The sequence below is a fragment of the Oncorhynchus masou genome, chromosome 7 (assembly GCF_036934945.1).
Source record: "Oncorhynchus masou masou isolate Uvic2021 chromosome 7, UVic_Omas_1.1, whole genome shotgun sequence".
NCBI classification, from domain to species: Eukaryota; Metazoa; Chordata; class Actinopteri; order Salmoniformes; family Salmonidae; genus Oncorhynchus; species Oncorhynchus masou.
This window is the reverse complement of record NC_088218.1, coordinates 18,408,889-18,424,089: the sequence shown is the minus strand read 5'-3', so window position 1 is coordinate 18,424,089 and position 15,201 is coordinate 18,408,889. Positions and strand designations below refer to the sequence as shown.

The window sequence follows — 15,201 nt, the reverse complement described above, 5'->3', positions numbered from 1 at the left end:
CTGTTAAGGTCTTATTCGGTATAAACTGTTTACATGCACCTTTGATTTCCTGTTCACGAGTAACCCTGTGGACATGAATAAGCAGAATATTCCTCATTTAAATGAATATGGGTTAAATAGAGTAGTAATTGAAATCTGGACACTGATTGCATATAATCTCACATGTGCCATAATATAAACTGCAGAATTTATGCATGTCTTGCATTAAAATAAATATCTTACATTTGCCTCGAACAGGAGTGGAGAACTTTACATGTTGTGTTTATTTTAGTTAAGTGTTGGTCTCATGTTTCATGAGCTGAAACAAAATATCCCAGAAATGTTCCATACACACAAAAAGCAAGAGTTTTGTGCCCAAATGTATTTACATCCCTTTTACTGAGCATATCTCCTTTGCCAAAATAATCTACCAACTTGACAGGTGTGGCACACTTTTTTTTTAGGTTATCTGTGGACCAACAGATGTATATCTGTATTCCCAGTCATGTGAAATCCAGAGATGAGGGCCTAATAAATGTATTTCAATTGACTGGTTTCCTTCCTTATGAACTTTAACTCGGTCATATCTTTGAAATTGTTGCGTTATTATTTTTGTTCAGTGTGTGATTTATTTCAGCATCTCTTGAGAAAATGCAAATGTATTATCTTTGACACTTATGCATGCAGGATTTTTTAACCACATCAAATATGCTCCCAAAACGAACTAAAGTCTATAAAGAAACGTGTTTTGTCCGCTTTTAATTAAATTAAAACCGTTAAAAGTGATGCCATTTGGACACAGTACAGGACCAACCATTCCCATTTGTTTTAGTTATTGCGTTCTCCCCGGGTCCCTAAACGAAACAGAAAACTTTAATGGTGATAACTAGATTAATGCATTCATTCTATCGATGTCAGACAGTCTGGCGAAGACTATTTTATTTAGTCTTCTAGGGCAACACGTTATGACAGAAGATACGCTGCATGTATAAATATAATTGACGAACAAATGGCCGAAATTCTAAACAGAAACGTCTAAATTTGGGGTGAAAATAGCCATTAGGCTTTACGGTCCAGTACAGAGTATCAGCTAAATCAATTGTGGTGGCTCGAAATGCGCAGGTAGCCTACTTTTTTGAAGTAATTTGTTTGACAATCCAACGAAAAGATAATCACACTGAACACCCATGATATGCAAAACGGAGCACTTTACAGACAGTGAAAAACTGGCTACGATGCTTTTACTTGCCACAGTATCCAGTCTAATGCTGCGTTCAAATACTAGTCGGAACTAGGGAACTCAAATGTTTGCTAACTGGTTCTATTTATACAAGTGCCGATGTCAACCGCTTAGCAAGTCATACATTTCCGAGTTTTGTAGTTGCAACTAGTAAGGGAACACGGCATAAGAGTAACATATCCAAGTAGACCGGACGAGGAAGTCTGACGTTTTACCCCTACGGTTTACGGTCTTCAGTTTGTATACATTCACGTCAGTCATTTCAACACGAAGCTAAATGCTAGGCTAACTGTGCTAGATAGAAGGCTAATGGTGGTTTGGCGCAGGTAGAACATTCGTGCCCACTGAGTTTGTATTTCAACCCGCAGTTAGTCCTGGCCCGACCGTACGAGGAAGTTTCCATTCTCTCGTATCTGTCTGTGATGTACGGATGGGTAGTTGACGGACTATCGTCGCTTTTCGAGCCTATAACCGGGCAAAAACATTCCGGTTGGCCTGGTTTGAACGTTGGCGGGGAGATAGACTCGCAACGGCAGGATAGCAACGCCAGGCCAACCAAAAGGAACTACCAGAGGTCGGTGACTGGCACATGTACTGTCTTCGGTGCTAGTGTGTTCTGTGTAGCTGTTTATGTAACGCGTTAGTAAGCCAGCTGGCAAACGCTAGCCAGTCAACTTGCTAACCGCTAACATGTCACCCAAGTTTGCTAACCTAGCTAGCTAATTATTAGCAACAATTGTCATTCATTCCAGTTGGTGTTAGCTGCTTGTTTCAAAAATAAATAAGGCGAGCTAACGCTTTCCTCGCGCCACTTACCAGACATAAATGTAACAAACTTACTGTAGCTAACTTGCTAACACATTTAACTTTACTATCTGGCTAGTTACTGTTCATTGTTGTTGAGTAAACGTGTTTACATTCTGTTACAGCATTCATGTTTCAGGAAATGTTAGCCAGAGTGAACCAGTGGCGATCAAGAGACGGAGAAAAGGTATGGTAACTTATTACCAATAACTTTTAACCACTGTTCTTATAATTAATTGTCATTGTAACTAACGTTAGCTAGTTAGTCAGCTTTGAACTGACGACATCTGTACTGTACTCTCTCATTGTCATAGACATCATTAGTTTTGTGAAGAAGACAGTAGCAGGGGTGGCTGGGCTGCTGAGACTGAGGGACCCACTCTCTCTTGCCAGTGAGAGAAACGGAAGGTACACAACAAGCCAGGTATGAATGTGTACCAGTGGTGCGTTCTAGTACCGTACACAAAACACTCATAAACCACTGCTCTGACTGAAAGACACATACCAGTATATAAACGTTAAAATGTTTTTGCAATAGCTGCACAATATTCACATCTGACTATGTCCTAAATCACTCCTATTATGTAGGGCCCCGTGGGCCTGATGGGAATAGATGAACTCCACACCTCATGGATGAACAGCTCTGATTGGAAAATGGGTGAGTAACAAGGGCTCTGATTGTTTGATCGATAAGGAAGGAGGACAGCTGTGTTGTACATTACAACATCATGGTATATAATATGTGTAACAGCAGAGGGGACAGGTCAAGTGGTTGCTTCAACCTGTTTATCCCTCTTTCCATGTCTCCAGAGAAACCAACAGTAGGAGGACAGAGGGAGAGGGGGGGGCTGGGCCTCCTCCAGGGAGCCTCTCCCCCTCTGAGAAAACACAGGTTGGTCTCCTCTTCTGTCTACTGCATACTTTCAGTTCTGGGGCTTTAACACAAAGGTTCTACATATGTGGGATATGTGTTCTTCCTTTAAACGTTGTGTCCTCTGTCTTGTTTTCAGTGGCTCAGTGCGGTGTCCAGGGAACCCAGACAGAGGGAGAGACGGAGACGAGCCCCAGAGACGCTCCCTCCAGCTCCTGCCCAGTCGGCCTACCCTGGGGGTGGGGGTTGGGACAGGACCCCCCAGCTCAGACCTACTCCCGCCCACCCCTAACCGCACCCACAGACAGTGCTTGGCAGTGGAGGAGGTGAGTTAAGAATGAGTTTGAAATGAAAATCAACCCTGTGATTGATCCTGGTTGTTATTAAATGCCACGCCAGGTATGTCAGTAGTTGTCAGGTTTGTTCTGTTTCCAGGCTCTGAAGGAGAGTGATAAGGAGCACTACAGACGGCTTCTGGAGATGGTGTCCGATAAATACAGCAAGAGCCAACCGCTGCCCTTCACCCGCACCAAACCCCAGGGGTGAGTGGTGATGGAGAGTGAGATTTTAGTTTTCATTCCAGTGGTTCGGTTAGCTAACTTTTACAAACATCTGTTTTCTTCGCTTCCTCACAGGGCAACATTTACACGGGAAGGACATAGAATGGCCATTTTGGGAAGAACCTATGAGTCTGTGACCCCAAAGACAGGACCCCTCAGAGGTAGACTACTATCACAGCCTCTCTCACCCCCCTTCTCATGTATTGGAAGCTGTTGTCCTAGGCTAATGTTTTCTCCTTCTCCTATCTGCAGCCAACCCCAGTGTGTATATGTGGAGAGATACATCCTCAGCCAAACAAACCAGAGACATGAGAGGAGAGTTGTGGCTCAGTAAGCCTCTCAGCGCAGCTGTGGATACACAATCTGCCAGCAATGCAAAGGTAGGACACACACTTATGAACTGTAGTAAGGATGCTAGGAAGAGTCATAAGGCTGCTATGAAGCATCATAAGGTTGTTATAAAGTCTCTCCCTCCAGCAGAAGCAGCCAGAGCTGGATCTCTCTGCAGAGGTGGCAGCAAGACTCAACCTGGTTGACAGAGAGAAGCCAACACACACTGACACTCTCAACAGTGCAGAGGAGCTCCCCAGGTTCAGCAAGGTGAGTGTTCTTTTTCCCTATAATGGTATGTCTGTGTAGTGTGTTGACACATGAGTGTTCGTATTCTATGGGTCTGTTTTCATTCTGTTTATTTCAAACTGTGTGTGTGTAGGAGATGGCTGTGGAGGTTAGTCGTGCCCTGTCCCAGAGGGATCCTAACCTGGTCCTGAGCTCAGCCTTCAAGCTATGCATCACACAGAGAGACCTGGCCTCTCTACAGGAAGGGAGCTGGCTCAACGATGAGGTGTTTGGTTGTTGGCCGTTAAGTTTGAGGTTGCTGGTGTGTGTGTGTGTGTCTAACAAAAAAACTCTCCCTCTCAGGTGATTAACTTCTACCTGTCCCTAGTAATGATTCATAGCAGTAGTGCGGGGCAAGGGCTGAAGGTCTACTCCTTCAGTACTTTCTTCTTCCCCAAACTTCATGGAGGGGGGCACTCTGCCGTGAAGCGATGGACCAAAGCTGTGGACCTCTTCCAGTATGACATCATCCTGGTTCCGCTGCACCTGGGAGTCCACTGGTCACTGGCTGTAAGTCACCCCAGATTGACGGGGATTCATTCACTTTAGAACAGTGGTCACCAACCAGTTAATCACAGCTGACTGGTCGATTGCCTAGTCAATCACCAAACATTTCTGCACTTGATTCGGCAGCCCTATACTGGGAAGGCTGTGTTCCCATTTTTAACCATTTCATTTGTTTGAAGGGAGATCTCCGCCTACCCGGCAGTCCCATTGAGCAAATCAAGTGCACCTATAGGTAATGTTCCCTCTAAGCTGCACGCTGACATATGAGCCTGCACAGAGAAGCACGAGATTGAACATCACTCAACTTTCTAGAGTTTACACTATCAACGTTTCCCTTTACTGTGGGAATTGTGATTGAATCAATGCAATACTAGCCACTTTCAATGCAACATACTGAAATTAAACTAACTATTCAAGTGATTTTGTTGTAGGCAGAAAGCGTCGTAGTAGGATTCTATTGCATTGACACGTACGACTCAGCCCATACTCTACAGACTGGTGCGGCATAACCAATCAGCAATGCAGTAGGCCTATATGCAAATAGACCATAGCCGTATATGGATCTGTGCCATTTACTTTGAACTGGACTGTGTTTACAGCATGAGAGGTCATGAGTAGATGTAATTGTTTTGAAACAAAGATAATTGAAAAATCATCTGAAGAACATTGGCAGAGCAATTCAAGCATAGCCAATATGTCCTACTATAGCACAACCCTCATTGCTACATAATTGTTTTTAATTGGTTAATGTTGCATAGGCTTGTTTATTTAAAGTCCTGTTAAAAAAAAAAAAAAATCTGAGTGGTTGATCTTGGCTTGCATTTGGAGTCAAAGTGATCATTACTCAAAGGTTGGTGACCACTGCTTTAGAAAGTCCACTGGTACTTCTCTGTGGTCATTTGTAGATACCTGTGGACTTTGTTTATTTCTTTCTCCTTCTCTAGGTGATAAACTTTAACTCCAGGACCGTGAGGTCCTATGACTCTATGGGACAGAGACATGACGACATCTGCAGCCTCTTACTGTGAGTCCTCAGTCCCCTTCCAGTAAACATTTGGTTTGACAAAAGTACCTATAATCTGATGACCATCTTTTTTGTCATTTCATTCTGTAATCCTGTAATGTATTTGGTTTGTCCAACCCTATCCAGGCTGTACCTGAGAGAGGAGCACAAGGCCAGGAAGAACCAAGATCTGGACGCGTGCAAGTGGACAGTGGGCAGCTTGAGAGCCAGCGTAAATTACCCAGACAGAAATGCATATCTAAACGTCTTTGTTGTTCTTATTTTGTCTTGAATGTATACACAGAGTGCGTCTAGGGCTGTCAGAAATAGCATCTGTTCTCTAGTGATTTGCTTTTCACCAGGATCCCGTGTGTGTGTGTGTGTGTGTGTAGGAGATCCCTCAACAGAAGAATGGCAGTGATTGTGGAGTGTTTGCCTGTAAATATGCTGACTATATCGCCAAGGGGCGGCCTCTCAACTTCCGACAGGTACATAGGCCATCGCAGGCTATCATACTCACTCGGTGTACACTCATACAATCTCTTTTTCACTCATGCACTGATGTCTCTCACTCGCTCTTCTCAGTGTCACATGCCCCTGTTCAGGAAGCTGATGATCTGGGAGATTCTCAACCAGAGGCTTCTGTAGGACTACATAAAAAGACATTTCAGCTGCAGAACATCCATTACAACAGAAATGCTAACAAACAATGACATCAGGCATGACTACTACACAGCCTCCAAACTACAACAGGAAGGACAACTAAGAAGCACAAAAGCAATAAATAAAAAATACTTAAAGGACCAAAGCTATGGACCACAGAAGGACCTCTTACCCTCTATCAGTGGGTAGAAGTGCAGTCCTGGTAGTGAAGACAGGGTGGGTGCTCTCTGAAGAATAGAGGTTAAAAAGGAATGGTTTGGAATTGATTGTGTGTTCAGATACACCCTGAAGTGCCTTGGACTCCAGAGAGGGTCTCTGTCATACTTCTAGAAAACACTAAATGGGGAAGCAGTTACACACTTGAAAATCCCTGCTGTTGTAGATGTTATCTTAAACTTGGAACAATCTTTCTGTGTGAAACCAGAGTGTTTTGTAAATGTTTTGTGTGTGTGTGTGTATATATGTCTATATTAGGTACTTTATTTTTATGACTAGTAGAAAGTGGAGTGACAACTGAGGCATATGTTATGAGTGTTATTGAATGTCTTAATTTATGGTTGAATCATCATCGAAGGCGGACACAAGAAGGCTGCATGTGTGCGTTTATTTATGTAAATAGATATTTTTTTGGCAAATGTTTTGGTGCGCGTAGCTGAGTTTAGCTGCTTTCATTTTGGCTGGACTGGAAAAGAGACCGGAGTGTGAGGTGTGCCATCTCTAGCAGAGCAGGACCCCATCTTAATACCTCGCCACCACTAACAGATGGGGACAAATCATGTAAATCCTAAATGTATAACACTAGTCTATTTATTTGATGCGGAAGGCTTTTCTTTGATGGCATGTATATAATTTAATCCAGCAGTAACAGCATCCGTGTAGACGTTTTTGCCATGAACTTTATAGCAGTTCTATTGGATTGTATGAGTTTTCATTAAAGGCATGTAGCGAAGAATTTCTAATGAGTCTGTACTGCTTTAGCTTGGGTTGGCCTCCGAAATTGCTCCCTATGACTCAGTGGTGCAATATATAGGGTTCCATTTCCAATTGGCCCGTGGCCAAAAATCTGTATGTGCTTTAGCTTACTCTCCTGTGGTGTTCAGTGTGATGGTAACCCTGTAGCTAACATGTATGGGACGGCAAAGGAAGCTGAGTTGGCTAAAGCGCGTACACATCTGGGACCAAGCTAGTACTGCTTATGCACTGCGTATTACATTGTGTGTATTTCTGCTATTATTCATGTGTGCGTAGAGCCGTGCTGACGACCTCAGTCATATTTTTGTATGTAATAAAGATCAGAAGGAAAGAAATGGATCTGCTTGTGTTATTGACTAATCACTGTCATGTAATTTATGAGTGTGAGTGGCATTTCTGTCTTAGTGTGTGGATATCCTTTGCTTATGGAAAATGTATACAAGAGCTATGTTTCATTATACTCCAACCTACAGGTGGCAGTATTGTGACTTGGCGCCTAGTCAACCATTTTTTGTAGGAGGGAGAAGCCCGGCGCATGCGTGACTGCACAAAAATCGGACCATCGAAACAGACTGACTTCTACGCAATATTACTTTCAAGAGTTATCTTACTTAAAGTAGTTTGACATGTAATGTATTTGCCTTAATCTATGTTTGATATACCTTACAAAGGGCCGTCATTTTATATGACCGTATTTGTGTGATCTCTAGTGCAAATTCGTTGTTCTGTGGTAGTGTAGTTTGTTTGCAATATTTGGCATGTAGCTGGCGGGAAGTGAAAATGTTATCATATTTATCCCTTTACGATATTTTCATCAATTAGCCAATGGAAGGTGTCTTTTTAACCAGGGCGTGCCCCGCTTAATGTTTTTGAAAATCACGGTCGATTAATGTGAGAAAAGTACTTTCACCGGGGCTTTTTCTGGATGGTAGCGTCCCACTGGAAGGATCCGCTGTGAGTCTGCATTGTTTCTAAAACCATACATACATTTTATCTGCTCCCCCACAGGAGAATTGTTTAACAATTGCAATGTGAGATTTATTAACATGTTATCATTTTTCGATTAACAGCCATCAGCCCTTTTTTGTCCCTTTTCTTTTAAAGCGCTCCGACATTTCCACCACAATGTCTCAGTCAGAGACGTGTTGCATTTGTGGGGTGAGGTTTGTGAGGGGCCCAAAGGGTTACAACAGGAGGAAAGTTACCACGCTGACCAGCCCCAAGACCTTCCAGCTAGTCTTTGACATCACTCCTGATGACTCATCCTTCCTCTGCTGGGTCTGTCTGGGTGTGCTCAGAAGGAAAACCAAGCAGGATGGGAAGCTTTGGACTTGGTCAGATTTGCCAACAAAAGTTGGCAGACCTCGAAAGCCCCGTGCCGAAATACCAAGCTCATCAACAACATTATCCAATCAAACTGTAATTATAACCAACCCATCTTTGTTATCCATAGAGGAGTGCATTGCTTCTAAAAAAAACAAACGGAGGCCAGTTCGTCAGTGGGACGGGGAGAAATGGACCACCTTGACTTCTCGTTCCCCAGAATCCCATTCAATGGCCATCAGACGACTTCAAACGCCCATAGCCCCAACCACACACTCCTCTTCAACACCATCAAATCAAGTAAATTCCTCCACATTGTCAAGTCAAACTTCAAATCAGATCAGTTCTCTGTTCTCCTTTGGAGAGAGGACAACAAAAAGACGTCCGAAGGCACCCCAACCTACAACACACTCCACACTCCTGTCTCCGTTCCCCGTTGACGAAGGTATAAGGCCCAAGAAGAAGAAGCTCCCTTTCTCCAAGACTAAGCAGAGCTATGGGTTTGGCCCTCATGCCAAGGCCCTGCATTACATGCACAGCCACCAGCACCTGAAGGCCTTCAGGTCCCTGATGAAGACCAAAGCTAGAGAAGCCATGACCATTTTCCTCGCCGAGGTCATTGCCCAGGAGGTAATTGTTGTTTTAACATAACATAATTCATTTAAAGAATGTATTTGTTGATAGGCTAACAGGAAGTTTATGGCTCATCAGGTGTGAGTGTGTCGTTGTTGAAGATGTGTTTGGCAAAGAAATGTATGAGTGATCCATCTGTCTGATTTACCAGAGTAAGGTATTGATGAAGGACCAACGTGGGCCATTGCGTCAGCCGCTGACTGAGGCGAGTGTGAGTGGGTTTTCCTGGGACGCGGTTCTAGCGTGGGGGGAAGAAAAGGCCCCTATGACCCTGGCCTGTCTTAGGGCCATGTTCCCCAAACCCAACACCATCAGGACACAGGTTATGATGGGAGCAAGGGAAGTTAAACGGTGAGAGATCAGAGCTAATCAATTAATAATAATTGATTGTAGGCACTTTTCCTGATGATAAAAGCGTTTTATATTGTATGGGGGTCACAACAGTTTTATTTAAAAAAATGTACATTTAAAATTCTGTTTTGTACTTGAAAACAGGGTTCCCCCGGGTTGAATGATGTGACTGCTGTTCATTATTAATGACTTGCTCTCTGTGTGCATGAAAGCATAAATTGGTTGTAACATGTTCTCCATTGATCTCTTTTGAAGCCTGAGGACAGAAGAGGCGGCAGGTGATATGGTCAGCCAGAGGGCGGGGCTTATCCTGGCCATCGTCCTCTACACCTCCATGCAGAAGTGTAACTTCATCCAGGCCTCTCTGGGGGTCGAGTTCTGGAAACAGGGCTGTCCTCTCAGCGTGTTGAAAGCCCTCAGTGCCCTGGGGGTCTGTCCCGGTGCTGCCTCCACCAGGAGACACGCAGAGAGGCTGACAACCGGCTTTGATCCACCTCAGCAGGACCGGACAGAGGGGGTGGTGGTGGTGGAGGAACCTGGGGTAAGTTCTATTCCCTCAGCAGAAAAAGTATTCTGTTTGTTTACTTTTGTATGTCTCTTGGTGTCTGTATTAAATGATTTTTGAAAATAATTCATTTGTGGTCCCTGCAGGACTCCTTTTGTAGATCTGAGGATGAGAGTTGGACTCTGAGTTGTTCTGAAGAGTATCCCAGTTCCTCTCCGACCCCCTCTCTGAACCCGTTCTCAGACCTATCCCACTCCAGAGACGGGTAAGAACCATTTCCTGGAGGGAGGGGTTAGCAGTCCGTAGCTACTCTTTTGGTAACCACAAAGTCTGTCCATAAAACTACCTCGCACAGAAAGGTGGGATTAACTGGAGCTAATTATGAGATTCTCCTTTATTTATCTATGTGTCCTCAGATCCTCGTCCGATCGGAGTTCCAGACCTGACTCCAGATCTCGCTCCAGGTGAGAGTCTGTGTTTTTGATTTGTTTGTGTTTGATGATGATCCCCCTCTCCTTGTGCCCCCTGACCTTTCTCCTCTCGTGTCCACTGCAGGAGCGACGACTACCAAGGCCCTACTCAGAGGCCTGACTCCCGGGAGTACCAGAATCTGATCAAAGAACATGGTTACCACAAAGTCCAGAAGTAAGTTATAGAGAAGTGATCCTCTACAGAGCTGTAGTAATCAAACTGAATTTCGGGTGAGGACCTGTGTATACAGGTGTTCACTTCAACCATTTGCTCTTTTCTCAAGGCTATAACCTACTAGTGTCTTCCTGTTCCTCTCATGCCTTCACAGACCTACATTGAGTCGATGGACAAAGAACAGTGAGGACAAAAGGGAGGCAAATGAAAAACCTGTTCAAAACCCCAAGAGAAGGAAGATGACAAAAAAAAAACCTGCTCAATCGCCTCCAGTAGTAAACGCAACTGGCGCGCACCGTTCAGACATGGAGACTTCTCAAGTAAGTAAGGTAAACATGGAAGTCGTTCAAACATCTCAAGTAGACAACACACAAGTGGAACCCGTTCAAACGTCTCAGGTAGACAACACACACGTGGAACCCGTTCAAACGTCTCAGGTAGACAACACACACGTGGGACTCGTTCAAATGTCTCAAGTAGACAACACACACGTGGGACTCGTTCAAATGTCTCAAGTAGACAACACACACGTGGAACTCGTTCAAATGTCTCAAGTAGACAACACACACGTGGAACCCGTTCATACGTCTCAAGTAGACAACACACACGTGGAACCCGTTCATACGTCTCAAGTAGACAACACACACGTGGAACTCGTTCAAATGTCTCAAGTAGACAACACACACGTGGAACCCGTTCATATGTCTCAAGTAGACAACACACACGTGGAACCCGTTCATACGTCTCAAGTAGACAACACACATGTGAAACCTGTTCAATTGAGCGATACAAACAAGAAACCTGCTCATATAAGTGAGACAAATGTACAACCTGCTCAAATGTCTGTAATGGGCGAGACAAACATGGAACAAATTAAAATGCCCAAAAGAGGCAGGCCAAGGAAGGAACTTGCTCAAATGTCTATAATGAGCGAGACAAACATGGAACAAATTATAATGCCCAAAAGAGGCAGGCCAAGGAAGGAACTTGCTCAAGTAAGTAAAACTCCACAAATAACCGACACACACTTGGAACCTGCTCACAAGCTCAGAAGTCCAAGGAAGAAACCTGTCCAAACGCCCCAGGTAACTGACACACAAAACAAACCCATTCAAGTAAGCAATCCAGACATTAAACTTGCTGAGACAAACAAAGAATCAGTTGTACAGGCTAAGAATGGGAGGCCAAAGAAGGGATTCGTTCAAATTCCAATATTAACCGACACTTGCTTGAAACCCATTCCGGTAAGCGAAGTAAACGCGGACACCACTTTAATGCCCAGTAGCATGAGATCAAGGAAGAGACCCGGACAAGTTCCCCAAGTATCCGGCACAAACCAAGAACTAATTCAAATGCCCAGAATAACCCAAACCAACAAGGAACCCTCCGAAATGCTTCAGAAAATGGACACACGCATTGCACCTGCTGTAACATCGAAAAGAGGGCGGACAAGGAAGGGACCAATTGAAATGTCCCAAGAAACCAACTTACACACAGAAGCCGGTCTAATGCCTCAAGCTGGTGAAATGAATCAGCAACGTATCGAAGGACGGGAAACAAATAAAGAACCCGCTGAACCCCAAAAACTCACTGGAAAGGCTAAAGTAAATCAGAGAAATAAAGTACCTGCAAAGACACCTGAAAAACTAGATCAAATGAAATTTATTCCAAAGCGCAAAAGAGGCAGGCCAAGGAAAGAACTTGCTCAAGTGATCAACACAAGCAAGGGAACCCCTTCAATGCATAAAATAAGCAAAACAGGCAAAGAATCTGCTCTTACCCGGGAAATAAAAATTATTGTCAATAGGATGGAAAGCTGTAGTGCTGCTGAAATGCCCCAAATACGTGAGATGAACAATGAACCTGTTCAAGTAAGTACGGAAAACTTTGAACCTGTTCAAAGACTGAGTGGGGGGTCGATGGAGGGACTTGTTCAAATGCCCCAATTAAGCTGCACGGACATGGAACCTGGTAAGTTAGGCAGGACCATCATGGCGACCACTTCAACGGCAGAGAGGACTGACAAAGAACCTGTTCGAAGGCCTCAAGCAAATGAAACAAAAGCAGAACTTGCTCAAACGTCTCAGATAATGGAAACGATAAAGGAACACAGACAAGTAACCAACACAACAAAGGAAACCGCTTCCGTGCCCAAAAGAAGCTGCACAGACATGGAACTTGCTAAACGGTACAAAATGAGTGACTTTCAGACCCGGGTAATAAGAATAGTTGACACGAGGATGAGGGCAAACAAATCTGTTTCAATGCTTCAAGTACACGACCCAAACCAGGACCCTGAACCTGCTGCAACACCTGAAATAGGCGACACAAACAAACAACCCACGCGAGTGATCAGAATAGTTGTTAACAGGAGGATACCGGCAGACATATGTAGTCACACCCGGAAAAGCCTGGAGTGCCTGGCTGAGGTAGCGGCCAAATGTGCTCCATTAGATGTTAAATCTGTCGAAGAGGATGGATAGGTAGGTAGACGCATGTTACTCATCAAAATAACAAACTTCACAACATGACGTCTCAGGAAGATGTTTGTTTTTGTGAAAGGGTATAACCCTAACTTACTGGGTGGGGAATAGTCTGCCTCGTCTTCTGTGTTCACTTTTACTGGAATTCTACATACCAGGCCTTTGTCTTAGCAATTGTCTTCTCCACCTTGTTCATTTGATATGTACATAATCCCAGAAACGTTCGTGTTTTTTGTCATTGTGTCCACTGTGGATTTAGTGTATTTGTTAGTCTTATCCCATTTTCTAATTAGTTGTTCTGGTTGTACTTCTGTGGTTGTTGACAATGTAATATGTACAATGTAATAAAAATGTATGTGTTTTTTACAAAGGTTATTCCTGCAGTCATAGTATCCATGCTAATTTCAGGGTATTGGTTTTCATTACACTTACAAATGTAATTTGACTAAAAGCAAAGACTGTGAACCAAAACAGATTTGCCCACTAATCTTTAAACTAGAAAACAAATCGTTAGAAAACAACCACAGTGTTTATTTTGACTCAAGGCTTTTCCTTTCATACTGTTTTTGATGTATACATTCTCGCAATAATATTGCGTGGTAATACTTGTGATAATTTTGTGCATATTGCTGTTGTCTTGTGTAAAAACGAAGCTCACAGAATAAACAGTACAATTGTATACATGGATACCAATGCTTCATAATAAAACATATTTGAAACTAGAAAAACAACCACAGTGAGATTCAACCCTCAGGCATCAACAACATTAGAACCAGTAGCCTGGTCCACATCCCTGGAGCTAGTCCAAGGTGCCATCAAGGGTAGGGACAACCTTGTTTTTTTCACATATTTAAAGCTGTTCAATCGGTTAGTCATTTCGAACTTTTGTAGATTAGAAATGTGATAAGTGAAGTGTATATTGGGTAAGGTTGGAAAACAACAGTTGAAATCGAGAAGGTAAATGTTGACCTTTTGGTTGCACACATCCAGATGATGCTGCGTACCATTTTGGGCAATGACGCTGTAGGTGTGATCTAGGTGTAAAAGCCTTTTCTAATATTTGGCTCTCACCTTCAATAACACCTACAGCATCATCAAGCAATCAAATGTATTTATAAAGCCCATTTTTACATCAGCCATTGTCACTAAGTGCTATACAGAAACCCAGCCTAAAACCCAAAACCGCAAGCACCATAGCTAGGAAAAACTCCCAAGAAAGGCAGGAACCTAGGAAGAAACCTAGAAAGGAACCAGGCTCTGAGGGGTGGCCAGTCCTCTTCTGCCTGTGCTGGGTGGAGATTATAACAGCACATGGCCAAGATGTTCAAATGTTCATGGATGACCAGTAGGGTCAAATAATAAGTGTTTGTAGAGGGTGCAACTGGTCAGCACCTTGGGAGTAAATGTCAGTTGGCTTTTCATAGCCGATCATTCAGAGTTTGAGACAGCAGGTGCGGTAGAGAGAGAGAGAGTCGAAAACAGCAGGTCCGTGACGAGGTAGCACGTCCGGTGAACAGGTCAGGGTTCCATAGCTGCAGGCAGAACAGTTGAAACTGGAGCAGCAGCACGACCAGGTGGACTAGGGACAGCAAGGAGTCATCAGGCCAGGTAGTCCTGAGGAATGGTCCTAGGACTCAGATCAGCAGAGAGAAAGAATTAGAGAGTGCATACTTAAATTCACATGAGACACTTGATAAGACAGGAGAAATACTCCAGGTATAACAGACTGACCCTAGCCCCCCGACACAAACTATTGCAGTATAAATACTGGAGGCTGAGACAGGAGAGGTCGGGAGACACTGAAGCCCCGTCCGACGATACCTCTCGACCCGGCCAATCAGGCAGGATATAACCCCACCCACTTTGCCAAGGCACAGCCCCCACACCACTTACTACCCTGAGACAAGGCTGAGTATAGCTTACAAAGATCTCCCCCACGGCACGAACCCGAGGGTGGCGTCAACCCAGACAGGAAGATCATGTCAATGACTCAACCCACTCAAGTGACGCACACCTCTTAGGGACGGCATGGAAGAGTACCAGT

The 15,201-nt window shown here is 43.9% G+C and overlaps 2 protein-coding genes across 4 annotated transcripts; both read left to right on the top strand.

Moving 5' to 3' along the window:
- Positions 1-1,294: 1,294 nt before the first annotated feature.
- On the top strand, positions 1,295-7,556 carry LOC135543441 (sentrin-specific protease 2-like). Of its 2 annotated transcripts, none has more exons than XM_064970700.1 (16): positions 1,295-1,793; positions 2,149-2,210; positions 2,338-2,447; positions 2,612-2,681; positions 2,834-2,915; positions 3,034-3,220; positions 3,330-3,436; positions 3,530-3,615; positions 3,707-3,834; positions 3,935-4,054; positions 4,167-4,298; positions 4,376-4,582; positions 5,524-5,603; positions 5,730-5,814; positions 5,975-6,070; positions 6,168-7,556. In XM_064970700.1, the coding sequence occupies exons 1-16, from the start codon at positions 1,642-1,644 to the stop codon at positions 6,228-6,230; spliced, it is 1,767 nt and encodes a 588-aa protein (XP_064826772.1). In that variant the 5' UTR covers positions 1,295-1,641; the 3' UTR covers positions 6,231-7,556. The 2 variants fall into 2 exon arrangements, with proteins under 2 accessions (XP_064826772.1, XP_064826770.1); XM_064970698.1 differs by having other exon boundaries at positions 3,932-4,054.
- Positions 7,557-7,773: 217 nt separating this feature from the next.
- Positions 7,774-13,836, top strand: LOC135543440 (proteoglycan 4-like). 2 transcript variants are annotated; one of them, XM_064970697.1, is made up of 8 exons: positions 7,774-8,171; positions 8,322-9,170; positions 9,325-9,524; positions 9,780-10,065; positions 10,176-10,294; positions 10,446-10,493; positions 10,585-10,674; positions 10,829-13,836. In XM_064970697.1, exons 2-8 carry the CDS (start codon positions 8,343-8,345, stop codon positions 13,155-13,157), a joined length of 3,900 nt encoding a protein of 1,299 aa, XP_064826769.1. In that variant the 5' UTR covers positions 7,774-8,171; positions 8,322-8,342; the 3' UTR covers positions 13,158-13,836. The 2 variants fall into 2 exon arrangements, with proteins under 2 accessions (XP_064826769.1, XP_064826768.1); XM_064970696.1 differs by having other exon boundaries at positions 10,799-13,836.
- The last annotated feature ends 1,365 nt before the right edge of the window (positions 13,837-15,201 follow it).